This window comes from Aplidium turbinatum, chromosome 14, assembly GCF_918807975.1.
Source record: "Aplidium turbinatum chromosome 14, kaAplTurb1.1, whole genome shotgun sequence".
Lineage (NCBI taxonomy): Eukaryota > Metazoa > Chordata > Ascidiacea > Aplousobranchia > Polyclinidae > Aplidium > Aplidium turbinatum.
This window is the reverse complement of record NC_137485.1, coordinates 1609394-1631178: the sequence shown is the minus strand read 5'-3', so window position 1 is coordinate 1631178 and position 21785 is coordinate 1609394. Positions and strand designations below refer to the sequence as shown.

Here is a 21785-nt window from a genome sequence, read left to right as displayed (position 1 = left end):
GTCGATAAAACAGTAACTTTTTAACATCACTGTTGATCACAAGTGTGGTAAATCACTAAATCACAATCTGTTTGATCATAAGTGCATAAACAAAACGATTTCTGTCGATAAAGCAGAAACGTTTTAACATCAAAGATAATAACAAATGTGATTATCATGAACGAAAGCATGGAAGAGTTCATTAACCTTGTACGTAAGTGAACAGGGAAGAATCATGTTTTGCAACATACTTTGCAAGCAACAAATTTATATTTCCTGAAACGCTTTCGTGGACTTGATCTTGACGTTACGTCAATAGAGATCAAGGTGTTGTCGATTCCAACACTGGTGGTTGTCGTAGACTCTGAACTGGATCTATGATTTTGTTCTGATGTAAGAACAGGAGCAGATCTAAGTTGAAACAAACAAACTTCGTTTGAACAAAGTTCCTCTTTAACAAAATCTATCGGATCGTCAGACTTTGTTGCAGTGGAGACAACAGCACAAGGTTCAAAGCGGTTGTCTGGAGCAGAAATACTCACAGTAGATTTATTAATTAAAGTAACTTGCGTTCTTCTGGTGACTATTTACTAGGTTACCTCCTGATGTTAAATATGATATCTAGCTTTTTGTATTTCCAACGTTTCGTCAGTCAGCACGACTGACTTTATCAAGGTGGCTAAAACAGGTTAACACAACCTGTTCAGCAACGATGGAGTGCAAAAAAATACTTTAACTTTACCTTCACCTTTTCCTTTGCTCAGAGCTTTTTCTCAATCATTGTAATTGCTAATCCTTTTTTCTGTCTTGTCTGATGTCTTTTTAAAGTTTCTTGACGGTGGCCCTATAGATAGATAAATTTACGCTGTTGGAAAGTAGCCTACTGGTTTTAGGCATTCACTGTATTCAGTTAAACCTGCAGTCATCTTGTTGCGTGTTTTAACTCTGATTCTTGCTGCTTTACTTTATTCATTTTATCAGTATGCTTTTGTGTTGTGCCATCGTTGCTGAACAGGTTGTGTTAACTTGTTTTAGCCACCTTGATAAAGTCAGTCGTGCTGACTGACGAAACATCGGAAATACAAAAAGCTAGTTATCATCTTTAACATCAGGAGATAACTTAGTAAATAGTCACCAAAAGAACGCAAGTTACTTTAATTATAAAATGCCTGGTGAACAGTCTCACTCTGTTTTTAGTAGATTTATTGTTGACGACAGTCTTATGCAAAGATGACGTTTCTGATATGACGTCACAATCTGACGTTTGAGTGATTGCCATTGTAGATGTAAGAGAGACGGGTGCACGATCTGATTGTGATGTTACTTTAATAAAATCGTCAGTCTGTTTTGCTCCAGTATCTGTAGAACTAGGGGAGACAAATGGCGAGTTGGTTACATCACAATGAGAACAAGCTGAAGTCGAGACGTCCATTGAATGACCAAGCACAGGTTCTAGCGATTCAAGCTTCAACGAATCACTTTGTTTGTCAGGAAAATCTTTCAAGCTCTGTTCATTAATATTTTCATCAACCTTTGACCTTATTCATTCAATCTCAGTTCTCTCCTCAATATCGTCGCAATTAGAAATTGATGTCTTTGGAAGATCAACATGAGAAAGCAACTCAGATTTACCAATCAAAGATTCCTTCAGAGCTTCTTTGATTTGGAAGATTTTTTTCATGACGTCATGGCCAAATCGCAGTAACACTTCAAGGATTCTGTCATCTCACGATTCAGTGGAGATTTCTCCGAGGCTAGGATAATCAAAAGATTGATTCACAAGCAAGATGATTTTTTCAGATAATTTGTTATTTAATGAAAACACAAATCTGGAAATTGATTGATTGCGAATACCATTTTGAATACCAACTTCGTTGTATTCAAATGCATTTAATCACAGCCCAAACAATGGTATCCAAAACAATTACATACTTTCAAACTGAATTTGAAATATAAAAAACGAGTATTGTTTTAACCACATACCTAGCGAGAATTGTTTCGTGCATGAATCTTTATGTCTTTTAAGATAAAAGGAACAATTAAACTCCTTGCCGTATTGTGAACATTTGAAAGGCCTTTCTACTCTGTGGATCCTTCTGTGGCTATTCAAGTTGGACAAACAAGTTAAATCGTTTATGGCAATGCTCGCATTGATACTGTCTCTCTCTTGTGTGTGTTCGCATGTGCCCTTTAAAGTTTTCATGGCGGCTCAATAAGGCTTAAAACCTAGCGTTCTAACTGGTGGAACATTGTGCCCAAATGCATTCCGTCATTTATCAACTGAAACAATGGTATGGAATGTAAAATCTTACTTTTAAAATGAGTTTTGATTAAAAAAATGAGAATAAGTTTGAGCACATACCTAAGAGAAAAATCTGTAGAGCATGAGTCTTGGCATGTTTGCTGAGAGTCCCTGATTGAGTGAATCTTTTGCCGCATTGTAAACATTTGAATGGCTTTTCTCCGGTATGGATTCTTCTGTGGCTATTCAAGTCGGTCAAACAAGAAAATCGTTTATCGCAATACTCGCATTGATACGGTCTCTCTCCAGTATGTGTTCGCATATGAGTTTTAAAGTTCAGAGTAGAAAATCGCTTTTCACATACTTTGCAAGTGAAAGTGTTACATTTCCTGGGACGCTTCAATGGTGAACTTGACCTTGATGTTACGTCAACAGAGGACAAATTGTTGTCGATTTCAACAATGGTGGTTGTCATAGAATCTGAACTGAATCTATGACTTGGTTCTGATGCGAACACGAGCAGACGAACATTGAAACGAACAAACATCGTTTGAACAAACCTCCTCTTTAACAAAATCTTCCTGATCCTCACGCTTTGTAACAATGGAGACAACAGCACTAGATTTGAAGTGATTGTCTTCAACATAATCTCTCGATGTAAATCTATTGTTGACGACAATCTTGTCCAATGGTGACGTTTGTGATACTACGTCACAATCCAAAGTTTGAGACAGTTTTTTTGTATTTAGTGCATGAGTTTTGAAATGTCTTTTAAGCACTCCGGATTGAGTGAATCTTTTGCCGCAATGTGAATGCTTGAATGGCTTTTCTCCTGTGTGTAACCTTCTGTGGTCTTTTAGTTTGGACAAAAAAAAACAAAGCGTTTATCGCAATATTCACACTTATACGGTTTCTCCCCTGTGTGTGTTCGCATGTGAGCTTTAAACCTTGTAGTGAAACAAACATCGTTTGAACAAGTTTCCTCTATAACAAAATTTATTGGATCGTTAGACTTTGTTACAGTGGAGACCAAAGCACAAGGTTCAATGCGGTTGTCTTTAGCAGAAATACTCACAGTAGATTTATTGTTGACGACAGTCTTATGCAATGGTGACATTTCTGATATGACGTCACAATCAGACGCTTGAGTGACTTCTATTGTAGATGTAGACATGATAGGTATCCCATCGGATTGTGACATTACTTTCTCTAAATCCTCGATCTGTTTTGTTCCAATGTCTGTGGAGCTAGGGGAGATTTAATGGTATGTTTGTTCCATCACAATCAGAACCAGTTGAAAAGATGATGTCCAACGAATGACCAAGTGCAGGTGCTAGTGATTCAAGCTTAAAAGGATCACTTTGTTTGTCAGGAAAGTCTTTCAAGCTTTGTTCATTTATAACTTCATTAACCTTTGACCTTATTCGTTCAATCTCAGTTCTCTCCTCAAAATCGTCGCCATTAGAAATTGATGTCTTTGGAGGATCAACATGAGACAGCGACTCAGATCCACCAATCAAGGATTTCTTCAAAGCTTCTTTGATTTGGAAGATCTCTTTCATGACGTCATGGCGAAATCGCAGCAACACTTCAAGGATTCTGTCATCTCGCGATTCACTGAAGATTTCTCTGAGACTTGGATAATCAAAAGATTGATCCACGGACATGATGAACTATTCAGCTAATCTGTTATTTAAAACACAAATCTAGAAATAAAAAAAATAAAAAATATTGAACATTACAAGCAAAAACACAATACTAACTGAAGGAGACAACCAGTCAAGAAAGTCAGGTACTGCAAAGAATGAGCACAACAATGCTTTTGTTGAAAAATATAACAGCTTCAAGTTCAACTACTTTAGTTTCCATTATTCAAAGAATCAACAAAAAAAACATTGATTACAAAACTCATGTATCATTATTGAATATGAGAAGAACGGTCGCTTTAACATGTTTTGCTAGCTTCGAAAGAAACCACAAAATATATATAATAATCATTGTTTCTTGAAATGGGTTGTGTCGATAAAGTAATAACTTTTTGACATCAAAGATAATAACAAAAGTGATTATGAAAGCATGGAAGAGTTCATTAACCTTGTACATGAGTGAACAGGGAAGAATGATATTGACACATCGCTTCATTCAATCATACGATCTGAGATTCATCACTGCATAGCTTAGTTTATAGGCAAATTGTTCATAAACAGTTGTTCGTAAAACAATTGTTCGTAAACAGTTGTTCGTAAAACAATTGTTCGTAAACAGTTGTTAGTGAAATGAAATTCGTAAAACAATTCTTCGTAAAGCATGTCTTCGTATACATAAAATCTCAATTGCATGCATGAAGAAATGCTTTGGGAAGAATTGTTTACGAAGAATTGCTTACGAAGAATTGTTTTAAGAAGAACTGTTTACAAAGAAAAGTCGGACACAGAATACCTTGGTGAAAAACTATCAACAGTAGTGATTGGCAAATGAAAATCTAACATTTCAAAGTGCATAAAAATTTTTTGTATAGTTTGGTGCATTGTTTGAAAATATCATTGCATTTTGTAAAACAGGGTCGTCAATATCTAACGTTACAAGAGATCCACTTTAAAAACTGGCAAAGGAAACGAACGTGGCTTATGGAACTATGTTCACAGTTCTCAAGAAAAATTTCAAGATGAGCCCATTTGAACACATGAAGAAACAGTTACTAAATGCCAACCAATACCATTGAGAAAAGTCTCTCCAGAACCAGAATTCTGACCTGACACATTGAAGGAGGAGGCACGCTGCCAAACCTTGTGTTCAGCGATGAGAAGAAATTTGATGTCCAGCATCATTTCAACAGTCAGAATGATTGTGTTTGGTCAAGAGGTGGTGACGTGAAACCCCGGGTAGTCACGCGGAGACAAGGGACGGTATCAGTGATGGTGTGGGCCGAAGTCAACGAATCAGGAAGGAATCCATTGATTTTTGTGGACCAAGGAGTGAAATTATACCAAGAAAACTACCAAAATGATATTCTTGAGGGTTCATGTTGTCTTGGGCAAAGAAACACTTCAAAAAACGTAATTGATCATTCCAACAAGATCCTGCCTCTTCACATGGAACTAAGAGAACGCAAAACTGGCTTTCATCCAATGTGCCATTTTTCATTTCCAAGAAAGAATGGCCTCCTTCATCCCCAGACCTGAACCTTCTAGACTTTGGCATCTGGTCTTACCTGGAGAGCAAGGTTTCGACTAAACACAACCAAAGTTTGGAAGCGCTGAAGGCTAATCTGAAAAAAAGAATGAGCCAAAATATCTCAAAGAGTTATTCGTGACTGTTGCAGATCTGTCCTTTTCGAAGTGTCTCCGACTTGTTATCGACGCAAATGGAGGACACATTAAGTAAAACTTGTTTTTCCAAAATATTTATTTATTTGACAATAATAGTGATACAGTTAGTAACGTTTATTTTGCGTTATGGTCATTGCCTAGTGCATTGCACCGGGTCACGTGCACTTGATTACGTCGTGCCGCCCTGTGGCTGTGAGTAGTTGGTAATTACGGCAGCAGGACTTCTTGGTAGCCACACAATGATTTGTTTTAGTTCATTTTAGCTCTACTCGTGTTGAGACCTCTTTTCAATTCCTTTACGTTTACCTACAAGCGTAACAGTGGTGTCAGAAGTAAAATAGAATCTACGTGGCAGTTTTCTGAAGTGAGAAGATTATTACATTGTCGCAGTGGTTTCTGCACAAATTAGTCATGGAAGAAACAGTCAAAGCAATGCTAGCCACAATGGAGAAACAGCAGGAACAGTTTTTATCAACGTTAAATGACATTAGTCGAATGCAAACCAACGAATCAGCGCCAAAGTTTGAAAGTTTCAACCAGGATAAGGAAAAATGGAAACAGTATATGCAAAGGTTCTTGCATCACATGGACATTTACAATGTTGCAACTGATGACAAGAAAAAGGCACGTTTGTTATCCTGGGTTGGACCCGAGACGTATAGCTTGATTGAGAATCTTTTTGGTGACAAAAACGTACGTGATAAATCGTTCAAACAAATTTCAGATAAGTTAGCATCGCATTTTAAAGAAACCATCCATGTTCAAGCAGCGCGCCATAGTTTTTACAACTGTAAATTACAAGTGGGTCAGTCTTATAAAGATTGGACAGCAACTTTACGAGGGCTTGCTCAAAATTGTGAGTTTATATGCAAAAGTGAGCAGTGCAATCATCTCAGCTATGTCGACGAGCAGATTAGAGATGTTATTGTATTAAACACCCCACACCCTGAAGTCAGGCGTCAATGCTTGACGAATTTAAATTTTTCACTTGATGATGTTCTCAACAAAGCTGAAGTTTATATCAGAACTGTGCAAACCGATAACATCCTAAGAGGGGAAGGGACATCAGATGAAGCAGTTGTCGTTAATAAGATGTCCGCAACCTATATTAAGAAGAGAAAGAAACCTTCAGTTGGTTCCACGAATCAAGGTCGCAAGGCGTGAAAGTCATGTCAGGATTGTTTTTCTAAACATTCTAAGGGTGAATGTCCGTTTAAAAGTTACGTGTGTTACAAGTGCGGAAAAAAAGGGCACATCAAGTCTGTGTGCCAGGCAAAGGGGTTACAACGCCAGCAGAAAGACCGAGTAGAAGCTATAGGCCATGTAAGCAGTTTCAACCAAATTCGAAAGACACCTCCATGGAAGGAAAAGCGGAACTCAAAAGCTTACCAACGCATCGGAAAGCAAATTTGGATCCGTGCCGAAGTTAACGGCAAACCGTTCACGTGCCAGTGGGACACTGGCTCAACATGTTCCATGGTTGGAATAGATGGATACCACGAGTTAGGTTCTCCCACGTGCTATCCATCAGAAACCTCACTACGTGCTTATGGTGGTAGGCCTTTGCATGTTAAAGGTCAATGCTTCGTAAATGTTAAAATAGGTTGTCAACTGAAGTCAAGGATGAAGTTAATCGTACTAAATGAAAACAAAGGCACAAACCTAATGGGCCTAGACTGGAGTGACAGTTTTGGCTTGACCAGTCAGGGTATTTCGGTGTTAGATCAAGTTTCAGACAAGAAAAAACATCTCGTATCTTCACAAGTTCAGCAGACAGAAGAATCCTTACTAATGCAGAGGGAAAGGCAAGTTTCAGCTTTAACTTGCAAATTTTCCAGAGTTTTTTTGTCTGATCTTGGGAAATGTGTTCAGACAAAAGTTTCTATACACTTAAAACCGGAAGCAAAGCCCGTTTTTTCCAAACCAAGACCAATTCCATTTTCCAAAAAGCAAGCTATCAAAGAAGAATTGGACAGACTTGTGGAGCGCAACGTTTTGCAGCCAATAAATTATAGCGATTGGGTAGCTCCGATCGTAGCGGTGTCGAAAGCAAATGGAAGTATACGAATTTGCGGCGATTTCAAGGGACTGAACCAGCAAATACAAGTGGATCAACATCCGTTGCCGACGTTGGACACGTTGCTGGAATCGCTGGGAAAAGGTCAGTACTTTTCTAAAATTGACTTATCGGATGCTTACTTGCAATTAGAGCTTGATGACGAAGCAAAAAAACTTTGTGTCATAAACACACCTTTTGGTCTTTTCCAATACAATCGTATGTGTTTCGGTGTGGCGTCAAGCCCAGCCCAATTTCAACGTTGCATGGATAAAATGATTTCGGGAATCCCTGGTGTAGCAGCATATCTAGATGATATCTTAGTTACGGGACCGACAGAAAAAGATCATTGGAATAACTTAGATAAGCTTATGGATCGTTTAAGCGAGTATAGGTTTTGTATTAAAGTACAAAAATGTGAATTTTTCAAGGATTCGGTTGAATATCTTGGTCATGTAATCGACAAAGACGGCAAGCGACCGTCGAGCACATCAGTCGAAGCAATAAAACAATTACCCCAGCCGCAAAATCTTCAAGAACTTCAAGCTTTTTTAGGGAAAATTAACTATTATGGTAGTTTTATAGCAGATCTTCCAGACAAGGCAAAACCTTTAAATTCTTTGTTGAAGAAAGGAGCAGTGTTCAGGTGGACACAACATTGCAAACTCGCTTTTCAACAACTGAAGGAGGACGTGATCAATGCAACCACGCTAAGTCACTACGATGAGAGCAAACCACTCATACTAGCCACCGATGCATCCCAGTACGGAATAGGAGCAGTTTTGATGCAGAAGCACGATGGTGTGGAACGTCCACTCGCCCATGCATCAAAAACTTTGAGTGAAATGCAGAAGAGGTACTCACAAATTGAACGAGAAGTGCTCTCTATCATCTATGGAGTAACGAAGTTTCACCAATACCTGTACGGTAGGAAGTTTACTTTAATTACGGATCATAAGCCACTAGTTTCGATTTTCTCACCAAAAAAGAATCTACCAGTCCTAACAGCTCAGCGTCTTCAACGATGGGCTATTACCTTAATGGCATATCAATATGATATTCAGTACAAACCAACTAACCTACATGGTAATGCAGATGAACTGTCTAGATTGCCTATGGGGTTAGACAAAACGTTTGACGAAAACGAGGAGAGAGAGAATGCAGAGGTTTCGCATTCTGTAGAGGAAACCATGGACGGTTTACCTTTAACTTCGAACGAGCTTAAAACAAAAACGCTTCACGATCCGGTCTTAAAATTAGTTCTGTCGTATATCCAGGACGGTTGGCCTAGAAGATTACCTGACAATGATAAGCTGCGCTGCTATGCTTCGTATAAAGACTCGATGTGGGTAGAAAACGATGTAATACTTTTACAACGTGACGGTTTTCCATGAGCAGTAATTCCGCAATGTTTGCAGGCACAAGTTTTAAAACTCTTGCATGAAGGTCACTGGGGAATCACCCGAACGAAGCAGATGGCACGCAGATACGTATGGTGGCCGGAGTTGAACAAAAGCATCGAAGAGATGGTGAAGTCGTGCGGACCATGCAGGCTTGTCGCAAAAGCTCCGGACAAAGAGTACCAAGCATGGCCGAAAACTACAAAGCCTTGGCAGCGGATTCATCTCGACTATGCTGTAGACCTTTCTTAGGAAAGATGTGGCTGATTTGCGTTGATGCACACTCAAAATATCCTTATGTTTCTATGCAGAACATCGGACAGGCAACTTCTAAAGCAACGATCAGCGCACTTCAACAAATCTTTGCGATAGAAGGCTCTCCGGACACGATTGTCTCAGACAACGGAAGCCAGTTTACGTCCGGAGAGTTTAAGACATTCTGCATCAAGTTAGGAATACATCACATCACCTCGCCAGTGTTCCATCCTGCATCAAATGGCGAAGCGAAACGCTTCGTTCAAACCTTTAAAAGGGCGATGGAAAAAAACTATAAGGGAGAAGTGAGCAAGCAAAATGCTCATCTCCTAGTAGTCACAACGTACAGAAGCACACCTCACCCATGCCTCGACTGGAAGACCCCAGCCGAAGTTCTTCATGGGCGCCAGCCGAAAACGCTATTGTCCTTGTTCTCGCCAAAGGAAAAGAGTAATTCAAAACAAGAACCTGCATCTCATAAGCGAAGCTATGAAGAAGGTTCATTAGTTTATGCTCGAAACTATGCATCTGGTTCGAAGTGGCTCCCGGGTACGGTAATTAAAAGACGGGGACGTGTCCTGTACAACGTACGAACGGAACGAGGCGTTTGGAAGAGACACATAAATCAACTTCAGCCCAGGTTTCAAAACGTTCATATTGAAAGTAAAAGTGATTTTTTCTGATTCAAGTAAAGTTAAGGTTGCACCAAGTCCAAAGAAAGATTCCGAACCGACCGATACCAATGAACACTCTGGGCATAGTAAAGCTGTCCCACAGAGACGCTATCCAGTTCGAAACAGACGCAAACCTGATTTTTATCAGGCTTAGTCAATACGTTTGTTAGTCGTATGTGCTTCTGACCCTAATTGTAATACGACCATTATTGCAGTGATCTGTCAGAAGCACTATATATATTGTGTATGTTAAGTCGTGAATACTTGGTCAGTATCACCCTCCCTTAGCTGTAATGTTTTATTTCTACTGCTAAGTGTTAATTTATAAGGGAGGAGTGATACAGTTAGTAACGATTGTTTTGTGTTATGGTCATTGCCTAGTGCATTGCACCGGATCACGTGCACTTGATTACGTCGTGCCGCCCTGTGGCTGTGAGTAGTTGGTAATTACGGCAGCAGGACCTCTTGGTAGCCACACAATGATTTGTTTTAGTTCATTTTAGCTCTACTCGTGTTGAGACCTCTTTTCAATTCCTTTACGTTTACCTACAAGCGTAACAAATACTATACGATTTTTACTCAAAAATTGTCTACTATTTGTTAAATACAGTTGTTTGAAGTTATAACGTTAATTATTGATAACCCTGTATTGTGCAATGCATTTCAAAACAATATCACATATACTCAAATCACAACTACTTAAATCACATATTTGAGTAGTTGCGTTCAACACTTAGGGTCACATTGATTTAGCAGATTATTTCGTTTAATTGTTTTCATGCAATTTTGATTTAAGGTGCCAAACCTGTGGCGTTTCATAAAAAAAAGTTGCTCAGTGAAGCATTTGAGTTCATAGTCGCAATGACATCACCAAGTTGAGGATTTTGGGTTTCAAGGGAAAATTTGGCATAGAGATAATTTCAATGGCATAGAGATAATCTGTGACACTGCACAAAGCAGTACATAAAGCAACAAGATTTTAATTACTTTGCCATGCTTACACATATAAGAACAAACGTAAACATGATTGCGAACACCATTTCGAATACCAAGTTCGTTGTATTCAAATGTATTTAATCACAACCCAAACAATGCTATCCAATACAAATACACACTTTCAAACTGAATTTTAAATATAAAAAACGAGTGTTATTTTGATCACATACCTAGCGAGATTTGTTTCGTGCATGAATCTTTATGTCTTTTAAGATAAAAGGAACAATTAAATCTTTTGCCGCATTGTGAACATTTGAAAGGCCTTTCTCCTGTGTGAATCCTTCTGTGGCTATTCAAGTTGGACAAACAAGTCAAATCGTTTATGGCAATGCTCGCATTGATACGGTCTCTCTCTTGTGTGTGTTCGCATGTGCCCTTTAAAGTTTTCATGGCGGCTCAATAAGGCTTAAAACCTAGCGTTCTAACTGATGGAACATTGTGCCCAAATGCATTCAATTATCAACTGAAACAATGATACGAAATATAAAATCTTACTTTTAAAATGAGTTTTGATTAAGAAAATGAGAATAAGTTTGAGCACATACCTAAGAGAAAATCTATAGAGCATGAGTCTTGGAATGTCTGCTAAGTGCTCCAGATTGGGTAAATCTTTTGCCGCATTGTAAACATTTGAATGGCTTTTCTCCGGTATGGATTCTTCTGTGGCTATTCAAGTTGGTCAAACAAGAAAATCGTTTATCGCAATACTCGCAGTGATACGGTCTCTCTCCAGTATGTGTTCGCATATGAGTTTTAAAGTTCGGAGTAGAAAATCGCTTTTCACATACTTTGCAAGAGAAAGTGTTACATTTCCTGGAACGCTTTGGTGAACTTGACCTTGATGTTACGCGAACAGAAGTCAAAGTGTTGTCGATTCCAACACTGGTGGTTGTCATAGAGTCTGAACTGAATCTATGATTTAGTTCTGATGTAAGAACAGGAGCAGATTGACATTGAAACGAACAAACATCGTTTGAACATACCTCCTCTTTAACAAAATCTTTCTGATCCCCAGGATTTGTAACAATGGGGACAACAGCACTAGATTTGAAGTGATTGTCTTCAACAGAATCACTCGCTGTAGATCTATTGTTGACGACAATCTTGTCCAATGGTGACGTTTGCGATACTACGTCACAATCCAATGTTTGAGACAGTTTTTTTGTATTCAGTACATGGGTCTTAGAATGTCTGTTTAGCACTCCGGATTGAGTGAATCTTTTGCCGCAATGTGAACACTTGAATGGCCTCTCCCCTGTGTGTAACCTTCTGTGGTCTTTTAGTTTGGACAAAAAATCAAACCGTTTATCGCAATACTCACACTTATACGGTTTCTCCCCTGTGTGTGTTCGCATGTGAGCTTTAAACCTTGCAGTGGAACAAACATCGTTTGAACAAACTTCCTCTTTAACAAAATATATTGGATTGTTAGGCTTTGTTACAGTGGAGACAACGGCACAAGGTTCAATGCGATTGTCTTTAGGACAAATACTCACAGTAGATTTATTGTTGACGACAATGTTAGGTAATGGTGACGTTTCTGATATGACGTTACAATCAGACGCTTGAGTGACTTCTATTGTAGATGTAGACACGATAGGTATCCCATCGGATTGTGACATTACTTTCACTAAATCTTCGATATGTTTTGTTCCAATGTCTGTGGGGCATGTGGAGACGAATGGTATGTTTGTTCCATCATAATCAGAACCAGTTGAAGAGGAGATGTCCAACGAACGACCACGCACAGGTTCTAGCGATTCAAGCTTCGAAGGATCACTTTGTTTGTCAGGAAAGTCTTTCAAGCTTTGTTCATTTATAACTTCATCAACCTTTGACCTTATTTGTTCAATCTCAGTTCTCTTCTCAATATCGTCGCCATTAGAAATTGATGTCTTTGGAGGATCAACATGAGAAAGCAACTCAGATCTACCAATCAAGGATTCCTTCAAAGCTTCTTTGATTTCGAAGATCTCTTTCATGACGTCATGGCGAAATCGCAGCAACACTTCAAGGATTCTGTCATCTCGCGATTCACTGAAGATTTCTCCAGGACTTGGATAATCAAAAGATTGATCCACAGACATGATGAACTATTCAGCTAATTTGTTATTTAAAACACAAATCTAGAAATATAAAAAGAAAATATTGAACATTACCGGTACAAGCAAAAACACAATACTAACTGAAGGAGACAACCAGTCAAGAAAGTCTGGTATTGCAAAGAATGAGCACAACAATGCTTTTGTTGAAAACTATAAAAGCTTCAAGTTCAACTACTTTAGTTTCCATTATTTAATGAATCAACAAAAAAACTATGATTACAAAACTCATGTATCATTATCGAATATGAGAAGAACGGTCGCTTTAACATGTTTTGCTAGCTTTGAAAGAAACCACAAAATATTACAATATTTAATCATTGTTTCTTGAAATCGGTTGTGTCGATAAAGCAGTAACTTTTTGACATCAAAGATAATATCAAATGTGACTATCATGAACGAAAGCATGGAAGAGTTCATTAACCTTGTACATAAGTGAACAGGGAAGAATGATATTGACACATCGCTTCATTCAATCATACGATCTGAGATTTAGCACTGTATAGCTTGGTGAGCAACTATCAACAATAGTGATTGCCAAATGAAAATCTAACATTTCAAAGTGCATTAACATTCCTTGTATAATTTTTTGCATTGTTTGAAAATATCATTGCATTTTGTGATATTGTGCAGTGCATTTCAAAAAATAGATATTTAGGAAATTCTATCGCTACAAATGATATGTTTGAAATACAACATTTTATGTAGTTAACAATACTTCATGCTGACATCACATATTTGAGTTAGTTGCATCCAACACAAATCACCAAGTTATGGATTTTCGGTTTCAATGGAAAAAGTTTAACCACATCATGCATAATCCAGTCGTGCATTTATGATTGTTTGGTAATAAAAAACAACTTGATACAACATAGCAGTTATGAGACGATGACCGAATCTGTTAACGTGGCGTTCTGCAGGGTTCCTTTCTAGTCCTTTTGGCAGGCTTGAAGTTTCTAAACAACACGTAGTGTCATATCACAACATTATAAACTGCATAGAAATAACCTATGACACTGCATGAAGCAGTACACAAAGCAACAAAATTAATTACTTTGCCATGCTTACACATATTAAAAGGCATACGGAGCCGAGCAACGTGATCAAGTTTAACATCTTCAAGTTTATTACATTTACATAAACATGAAACTACGCAATAAATTAAGTATCGAACGTTTTCGACATCACAAGATGTCCTCTTCAAGAATAATATACATACAACTGAACTACATCTGAAAAAATACAATGGTTAACTAAATCTATAAACAGAAAAAAAACAAAAACTACACAGTACTTCTGACTAGCTCAAACTCAACGATATAGGCTCCACGAGAATCAAAGGTAACTGCATCAAAAGGTGTTAAACAGATCACATGATATGGTAAAAAGGCAAGGTGCGAAAAAACTAATTTTAAAATAATGGACTAAAAATACTTAAAATCTAATACGACTTAAAATAATAAAAAATAAGAAGACATCTTGTGATGTCGAAAACGTTCGATACTTAATTTGTTGCGTAGTTTTATGTTTATGTAAATGTAAAAAACTTGAAGATGTTAAACTTGATCACGTTGCTCGGCTTCGTATGCCTATGGTTCAACAAGACAAACTCTCTACCGAAGCTCTAACATATTAAAAGAACAAATAAAAATATAATTACGAATACCATTTCGAAAACCAACAGCATGCCGGCTGAATTGACAGTAGTACAGTTACTTAATGCATTACTTACGGTAATGCATTTAATCACAACTCAAACAAAGCTATCTCACAGAAAAACAAGCTTTCAAAATGAGATGATTTGAATTTAAAAAAATTAGTATCCATTTGACCTCATACCTAGCAAGAAGTGTTTCGTGCGTGAATCTTAAAATGTCTTTTAAGATGAAAAGATCGGGTAAATCTTTTGCTGCATTGTGAACATTTGAAAGGCCTTTCTCCTGTGTGGATCCTTCTGTGGCCATTCAAGTTGGACAAACAAGCAAACCGTTGATTGCAAAGCTCGCATTGATACGGTTTCTCCCCTGTATGTGTCCGCATATGAGTTTTAAAGTGCGCAGGGGAGAAAGGTTTTTCACATACTTTGCAAGTGATGGTTTTTCTTGGACGCTTTGGTAGACTTGACCTAAACGTTACGCCAACAGACGTCAAGACGTTGTCGATTCCAACATTGGTGGTTGTCGTAGAGTCTGAACTGATTTTTTGATTTGGTTGTGGTGTAAGAACAGGAGTAGATCTAAGTTGAAACAAACAAATATCGTTTGAACAAATTTCCTCTTTAACAAAATCTATCGGATCATCAGACTTTGTTGCAGTGGAGACAACAGCACAAGGTTCAATGTGGTTGTCTTGAGCAGAAATACTAGCTGTACATCTTCTATTGTTGACAACAATGTTATGCAATGGTGACGTTTCTGGTATGACGTCAGAATCAAAAGTTTCAGTGTCTTCTATTGTGGATGTAGAAAAGATGGGTGCACGATCTGATTGTGATGTTACTTCAACGAAATCGTCAGTCTGTTTTGTTTCAAGATCTGTGGGGCATGTGGAGACGAATGGTACGTTTGTTCCATCACAATGAGAACCAGTTAAAGTCGAGATGTCAATTGAATGACCACGCACAGGTTCTAGCGATTCAAGCTTCGAAGGATCACTTTGTTCGTCTAAAAAATAGTTCAAGCACTGTTCACGTATGTTTCGATCAACCATTGATCTTATTCCTTGGAAATCAGTTTTACTTCCAGCCTCGTCGCCATTAAAAATTGATGTCTTTGGAGGATCAACGTGAGACAGTGACTCAGGTCTTCCAATCAACGATTCCTTCAGAACTGCTTTGATTTGAAGAATCTCTTTCATGACGTCATGGCGAAACCGTGTTAACGCTTCAAGGATTCTGTCATCGCGTGATTCATTGGAGATTCTCCGGGGACAAGGGTGTTGAAAGTGTTGACCCACAAACATGATGAAACACTCACAAAGTTATTTAATGTTATTAAAACACAACCCTAGTGACACTAGTAAAAAGACTAATGATTACTTTGCAAGAAAACCAAAATCATACAACATGAGCCAATTGAGCCATTAATGGAGAAAACCAAGCAATGAAAAAAACAAAGTGTACAAATTGCACGTTTTGTTGGAGAATTATAAAAGAGTGAAACGTCCAACAGCATTGCTTTGTGTTACTGACAAAATATCAAAACGTTGGCTAAGTCCAATTATGTCGGTAGTCAGCAATGACAAAAATATACCTTCTTTTAATATATCATGGCAGCATCGCATAAATGACATAAATGTACTATGAAATGATAACAAATATACTGTAGAACAGGGGTGGTCAAGCTTTTTAATCTTTGACAAGCAGACCATATGAGTCTATGAAAACGATAAGAGCGTTAAGTTGTTAAGCAGTTTATTAACAACATTTTTTACAAAGATGAAGCGATGAACAAAACTTTCAAAAAACAAAAAATTGATCAAACAAAGTTTCAACAATTGTTTAACTGTGTCTGTGATGGAACACTAAACCAAATTAACAATGCCTAGTTGTGACATAACAATAAACCATAGACCCTACATAACAAAATTTCAATAAGATAGTGTGTATGTTAGAAAAAAAAAGTAATGAATTGGGTTAAAGCATTCGTTTCCGCCAATATCAGGCGGGCCAGATTAAATAACTCAACGAGCCGGATTTGGCCCGCGGGCCGTAGTTTTCCCATGTCTGCAGTGTAGAAGCTGGTTTCGTCAGATAACAATAACAATTTTGTTCATCATTTGCATAGAAGATAAGCAATGAAATACAATGTCAAGACGTGAAAGTTTAACAACATAATCTCACGCATAATCCGTACATGCATCAAGAGCGCAGCGAATTGGTATAAGAATCTCAATGGTGCTGAAAAGATGTCTGTAATACTCTAACAGTAAACATCGGCCATGACGTAAAACACTTTTAGTGGAATGCACTTTCACATTCTTTGCAAGTGATATTGTGATATTTCCTTGGACGCTTTCGTGAACTTGACCTGGATGTTACGTCAACAGAGGTCAAAGTATTGTCGATTCCAACACTGGTGGTTGTCGTAGAGTCTGAACTGAATCTATGATTTGGTTCTGATGTGAGAACAGGAGTAGATGGACATTGAAACGAACCAACATCGTTTGAACAAATTTTCTCTATAACAAAACCTTTCGAATCGTCAGACTTTGTCACAACTGAGAAAATAGCACAAGATTCGAAGTGGTTGTCTTGAGCAGAAATACTCACAGTAGATTTATTGTTGACGACAGTCTTATGCAATGGTGACATTTCTGATATGACGTCACAATCTGAGGCTTGAGTGATTTCCATTGTAGATGTAGAAACGATGGGTGCCCGATCGCATTGTGATGTTACTTCAACAAAATCGTCAGTCTGTTTTGTTCCAATGTCTGTGGGGCATGTGGAGACGAATAGTATGTTTGTTCCATCACAATGAGAATCAGTTGAAATCAAGACGTCCATTGAATGACCACACACAGGTTCTACCGATTCAAGCATCGAAGGATCACTTTTTTTGTCCGAAAATCTTTCCTCTGTTTATGAATATTTTCTTCAACCTTTGATCTTACTCTAACAACCTAAGATTTTTTCACCAAAATTGTCGCCATCATAAATTGAAGTTTTCGAAGAATTGATCTGACACAGAGATTTCGAACTCTCCAGTCTCCATCAAAGATTCCTTTGGAGCTTCTTTGATTTGGAAGATCTCTTTCATGACGTCATGGCGAAATCGCAGTAACACTTCAAAGATTCCGTCATCTCGCGATTTACTGAAGATTTCTTCGAGGCTTGGATAATCAAAAGATTGATTTACAGGCATGATGAACTATTCAGACAATTCGTTATTTTACAAAAACACAAGTCTGGAAATATAAAAAGAAAATAACCTATTGAACATTACAAGAAAAAACAAACCACAAAAATTAACCAGAGGAAGCATTCAGTCAAGAAAATCAAGTATTGCAAAGAATGCTTTTTCTGAGAAATTCTGAATTCTCCAAGTTAGTTTGCATTGTTATTTTAAAAAAAAAGAATGTTAATAACAACTGACAAACTCATGTTTTGCGCTGACTGTAAGGCAATTAACATTGTACATAAGTGAACAGGGAAGAATGATATTGGAACATCGCTTTATTCAATCATACGAACTGAGATTCATCATTGAAGAGCTTGGTGAGCAACTTTCAACAATTTTGATTGCAAAATAAAAACTCGAAAAAGTTGACCACCATTTATACCTGCCTAATTGAAAGTTGTACTCAAATGTATTTATACAAACCTAAACAATGCCATCCAGAACAAAATCTTACTTTTAAAGTGTTTTGAATAACAAATACATCATCAGGATGGACAATCGCACGACAGGTCAAATTGACCTCACAGTTATGGGGCACCTGTGGGATGTTACCACATAACGAGTACCAATTGTTATGAATCCATGCTCATTCATCACATATCTTCAAATTAGGATGTAATAAACAAAACACACGACATAGCTAACATATTAAGATAGTTGATATTAACATAAATAAAGAGACTACACACTACAACTGAGATTACATGCAAGTGAGATATCAACAGAACTAAACTGTCAGCTGCATGCATCTATGCTGATAGAACACAAGTAAATGTCGGGACAGGTACGTGATTGTTTAAGCGAGCAATTGCCTACGTCATAGTACCGCAAAGCGAAGCAATAGAAATGAAATGATATGAAGCAAAGTAATGGTTGGTTGTAATCTACAACTCCAATAACTTTTCTATTTCTACATGCACACAGAACAAATAATGATATAAACGCAAATACCACGGTTGATCTCTATCACAAAGTAAAAAAATGAAAGAAAAAGTCATAACTCCTGTTTTGGTTTCGATAACAGCTTGATAGCACCAGTGGCCTGGTTGCTGAAAAGTTTCACTTAAGTGTATTTGATTAGTTGTAACCAAGCAAAAGCCAAAACTGTGCTATCCAAAATGTAATAGTACTTTCAAAATAATTTTGAACACAATAATAAGCATACGTTTGATCACATACCTAGTAGAGAGTCTGTAGTGCATGAGTCTTGGCATGTCTGTTAAGAGTCCCGGATTGAGTGAATCTTTTGCCGCATTGTAAACATTTGAATGGCCTTTCTCCAGTGTGGATTCTTCTGTGGCATTTCAGGTTGTACGAAGAAGAAAACGGTTTTCCGCAATGCTCGCAGTGATAAGGTTTCTCCCTCGTATGTGTTCGCATGTGAGCTTTTAGGCGTTTAGTGGCAAATCCTCTTTTACACATTTTACAATCGACGATATCAAGCGGGCACTTTGATGAATCTGTTCTTAGTTTTATACTGCCTAAGGTCTTTCCTTTGTGGATTTGAATTTGGCCTTGGGATGTTTGGTCAGTGATTTCTTCACCGTTATGTGGATACTGATAAGATGTCTCACAAGTATCAGTCTCATCAGCACAAGTTCTTCTGTGGCCTTTCAAGGAGGAAGAAAAGTGATATCTTCTATTGCATTGTTCAAACTTAGGCTGTTTCACTTCTAGATGTTTTCGCATGTGAACTTTAATATTTGTAATTGTTACTAGCACATTGCAAACTTTACAAGTGACAAATTTATATTTCCTGGAACGCTTTTGTGGACTTGACATTGATGTTACGTCAACAGATGTCAAAGTGTTGTCGATTCCAACACTGGTGGTTGTCATAGAGTCTGAATTGAATTCATGAGTTGGTTCTGATGTGAGAACAGGAGCAGATGGACGTTGAAACGAAGAAACATCATTTGAACAAATTTCCTCTTTAACAAAAGCTATGGGATACTCAGACTTTGTTGCAGTGGAGACAACAGCACAAGATTTGAAGTGGTTGTCTTGAGCAGAAATACTCACAGTAGATTTATTGTTGACGACAGTCTTATGCAATGGTGACGTTTCTGATATTACGTCGCAATCAGACTTTTCATTAACTTCTATTCTGGGTTTAAAAAATATTGGTGCATTATCTGACTGGGAGGTTAATTCAACAAAGTCCTGGATCTGGCTTGTTCCAATTTCTGTGGAGTGTGTGGAGACGGGTGGTGAGTTTGTTTCATCACAATGAGAGCTAGCTGAAATCGCGAAATCTATTGAATGATCTGGAATGGATTCTGGTGATTCAAACTTCAAAGAATGATTTCGTTCGTCGAATAAATCTTTGAAAATCTGTTTATGTTTGTTTTGGTCGTCTATTGATCTTATTCCTTGGAAATCAGTTCTGTCCTCAATATCGACAACATCAGAAATCGATGTCTTAGAAAAATCAACCTGACACAGCGACTCGGATTTTCCGATTAAAGATTCCATCAGAATTTCTTTGATTTGGAAGATCTCTTTCATGACGTCATTGCGAAATTGTGCTAACGCCTCAAGTATTCTTTGATCTTGCGATTCATCAACAATTCCTTGTTTGCAATGGAGTTGAAATGGTTGTTCAACAGGCATGCTAAAGCATGCAGCAATACGATCAAGTAATGTTTCTAAAAAACAAATCTAGAAAAAAACACAATTCATCAAAGTGATTTTCAAGAAGACGAAAATTACAGAGTATCAACACTTAATAAAAGAAATCAAGTACGAATACTGAAAAGGCTGAGTGTTCATCAGAAATGTATCTTTTAGCACTAGTTGCAACATTCATCTGATAAATGCAGAAGTTCAACAAAATATTCCAGACGAAATTGTGTAAGAGAAAGCTTTCTAGGTAAGTTGAGCCTTTTTGAGTTCGTCTAAAATATTTTGCTCATCTTAACTACTTCTGCCTGATGTTAATTGTTTGGAAGTTTTATCAAATTTTATCGTTATCCAACGTAGAAAGTAATTGCTCTCACATTTCTTGGTTATTGCCATGCTTGTTTCACTTTATCTCTTGCACTGTTGTACATAACTTTGTGAATTTTATTTTGTATGTTATTCGCTCTAAAGGTGCGCTTTGCCATGGTGCGCGAAACATCAGTGAAGCAATAATATAACTTGTATGTTTTTGCTTTTACATTCTTCAGATCAACATTACAAATACTGCTCTAAAATAAATCAAGCATTGCAAACAAAATGTGCAAATAACACTTTTCGTGAAGAATCGTACAGGCCTCACAGTCCTACAGCATAGCTAGGTAATGATAACAGATCCTCAAAAACTTAATGGGAAGTGATCATCTCGAAACTCAACATGGACTAAAGCTTGCTTTCAATATCGTAATCCAGATTCGCAACATAATCACCATCAAACAACAAATTAACAAACCAAAAGCTATAAGACAAGCTCCCTATTACAAAGATTACTTATTTTAATTTTACGCAGAAGATTCACAATAAAATACAATGTGGAAAAATGAAGGTGATACATTGGTATGAGAAGATAAAGAAATCTTTCAGAACTTCTTTCATTAGGAAAATTCATGACATTACAGCATTAAGTTGCGACAACGTTTCAAACATTATGTCGTCACGGAAATCTTCAGGAACTTCTATTGGGAAGAGGTAAAGGGTTGACCAATAAACATGAAAAATATGCAAAAAATGGGGTAGGCAATTTAACGATTTAGAGAACAACTACACGCACAGTCAAGCTGGTGCAAGAGAGAAGCCCAATTACGGACAAAAGATACGATGCCTGGAAATTTCATGTTCAAAATAAATGTAATCACTTTGATGCTAGATAAATCTGACAGATAAATCTGCAA

The 21785-nt window shown here is 37.5% G+C and overlaps 2 protein-coding genes across 2 annotated transcripts in view; both read right to left on the bottom strand.

Annotated features, from left to right (window-relative positions):
• The window catches only part of LOC145783592 (uncharacterized), a 77447-nt gene extending 56900 nt beyond the window's left edge, over positions 1–20547 (bottom strand). Inside the window, exon 1 of the mRNA XM_082595487.1 lies at positions 19114–20547. Coding sequence (XP_082451613.1) covers positions 19114–20547 — 1434 coding nt within the window. The remainder of the gene's footprint in view (positions 1–19113) is intronic.
• On the bottom strand, positions 13096–16019 carry LOC145782736 (uncharacterized). Its single transcript, XM_082594496.1, has 2 exons — positions 14873–16019; positions 13096–13989 (listed from the first exon to the last, which is right to left on the bottom strand). Exon 1 carries the CDS (start codon positions 15992–15994, stop codon positions 14873–14875), a length of 1122 nt encoding a protein of 373 aa, XP_082450622.1. The 5' UTR covers positions 15995–16019; the 3' UTR covers positions 13096–13989.
• Positions 20548–21785: the final 1238 nt, after the last annotated feature.

Bases quoted from the DNA above. Each gene is read 5' to 3' on its own strand.
- LOC145782736 (XM_082594496.1), bottom strand. From the start codon at position 15,994: ATGTTTGTGGGTCAACACTTTCAACACCCTTGTCCCCGGAGAATCTCC.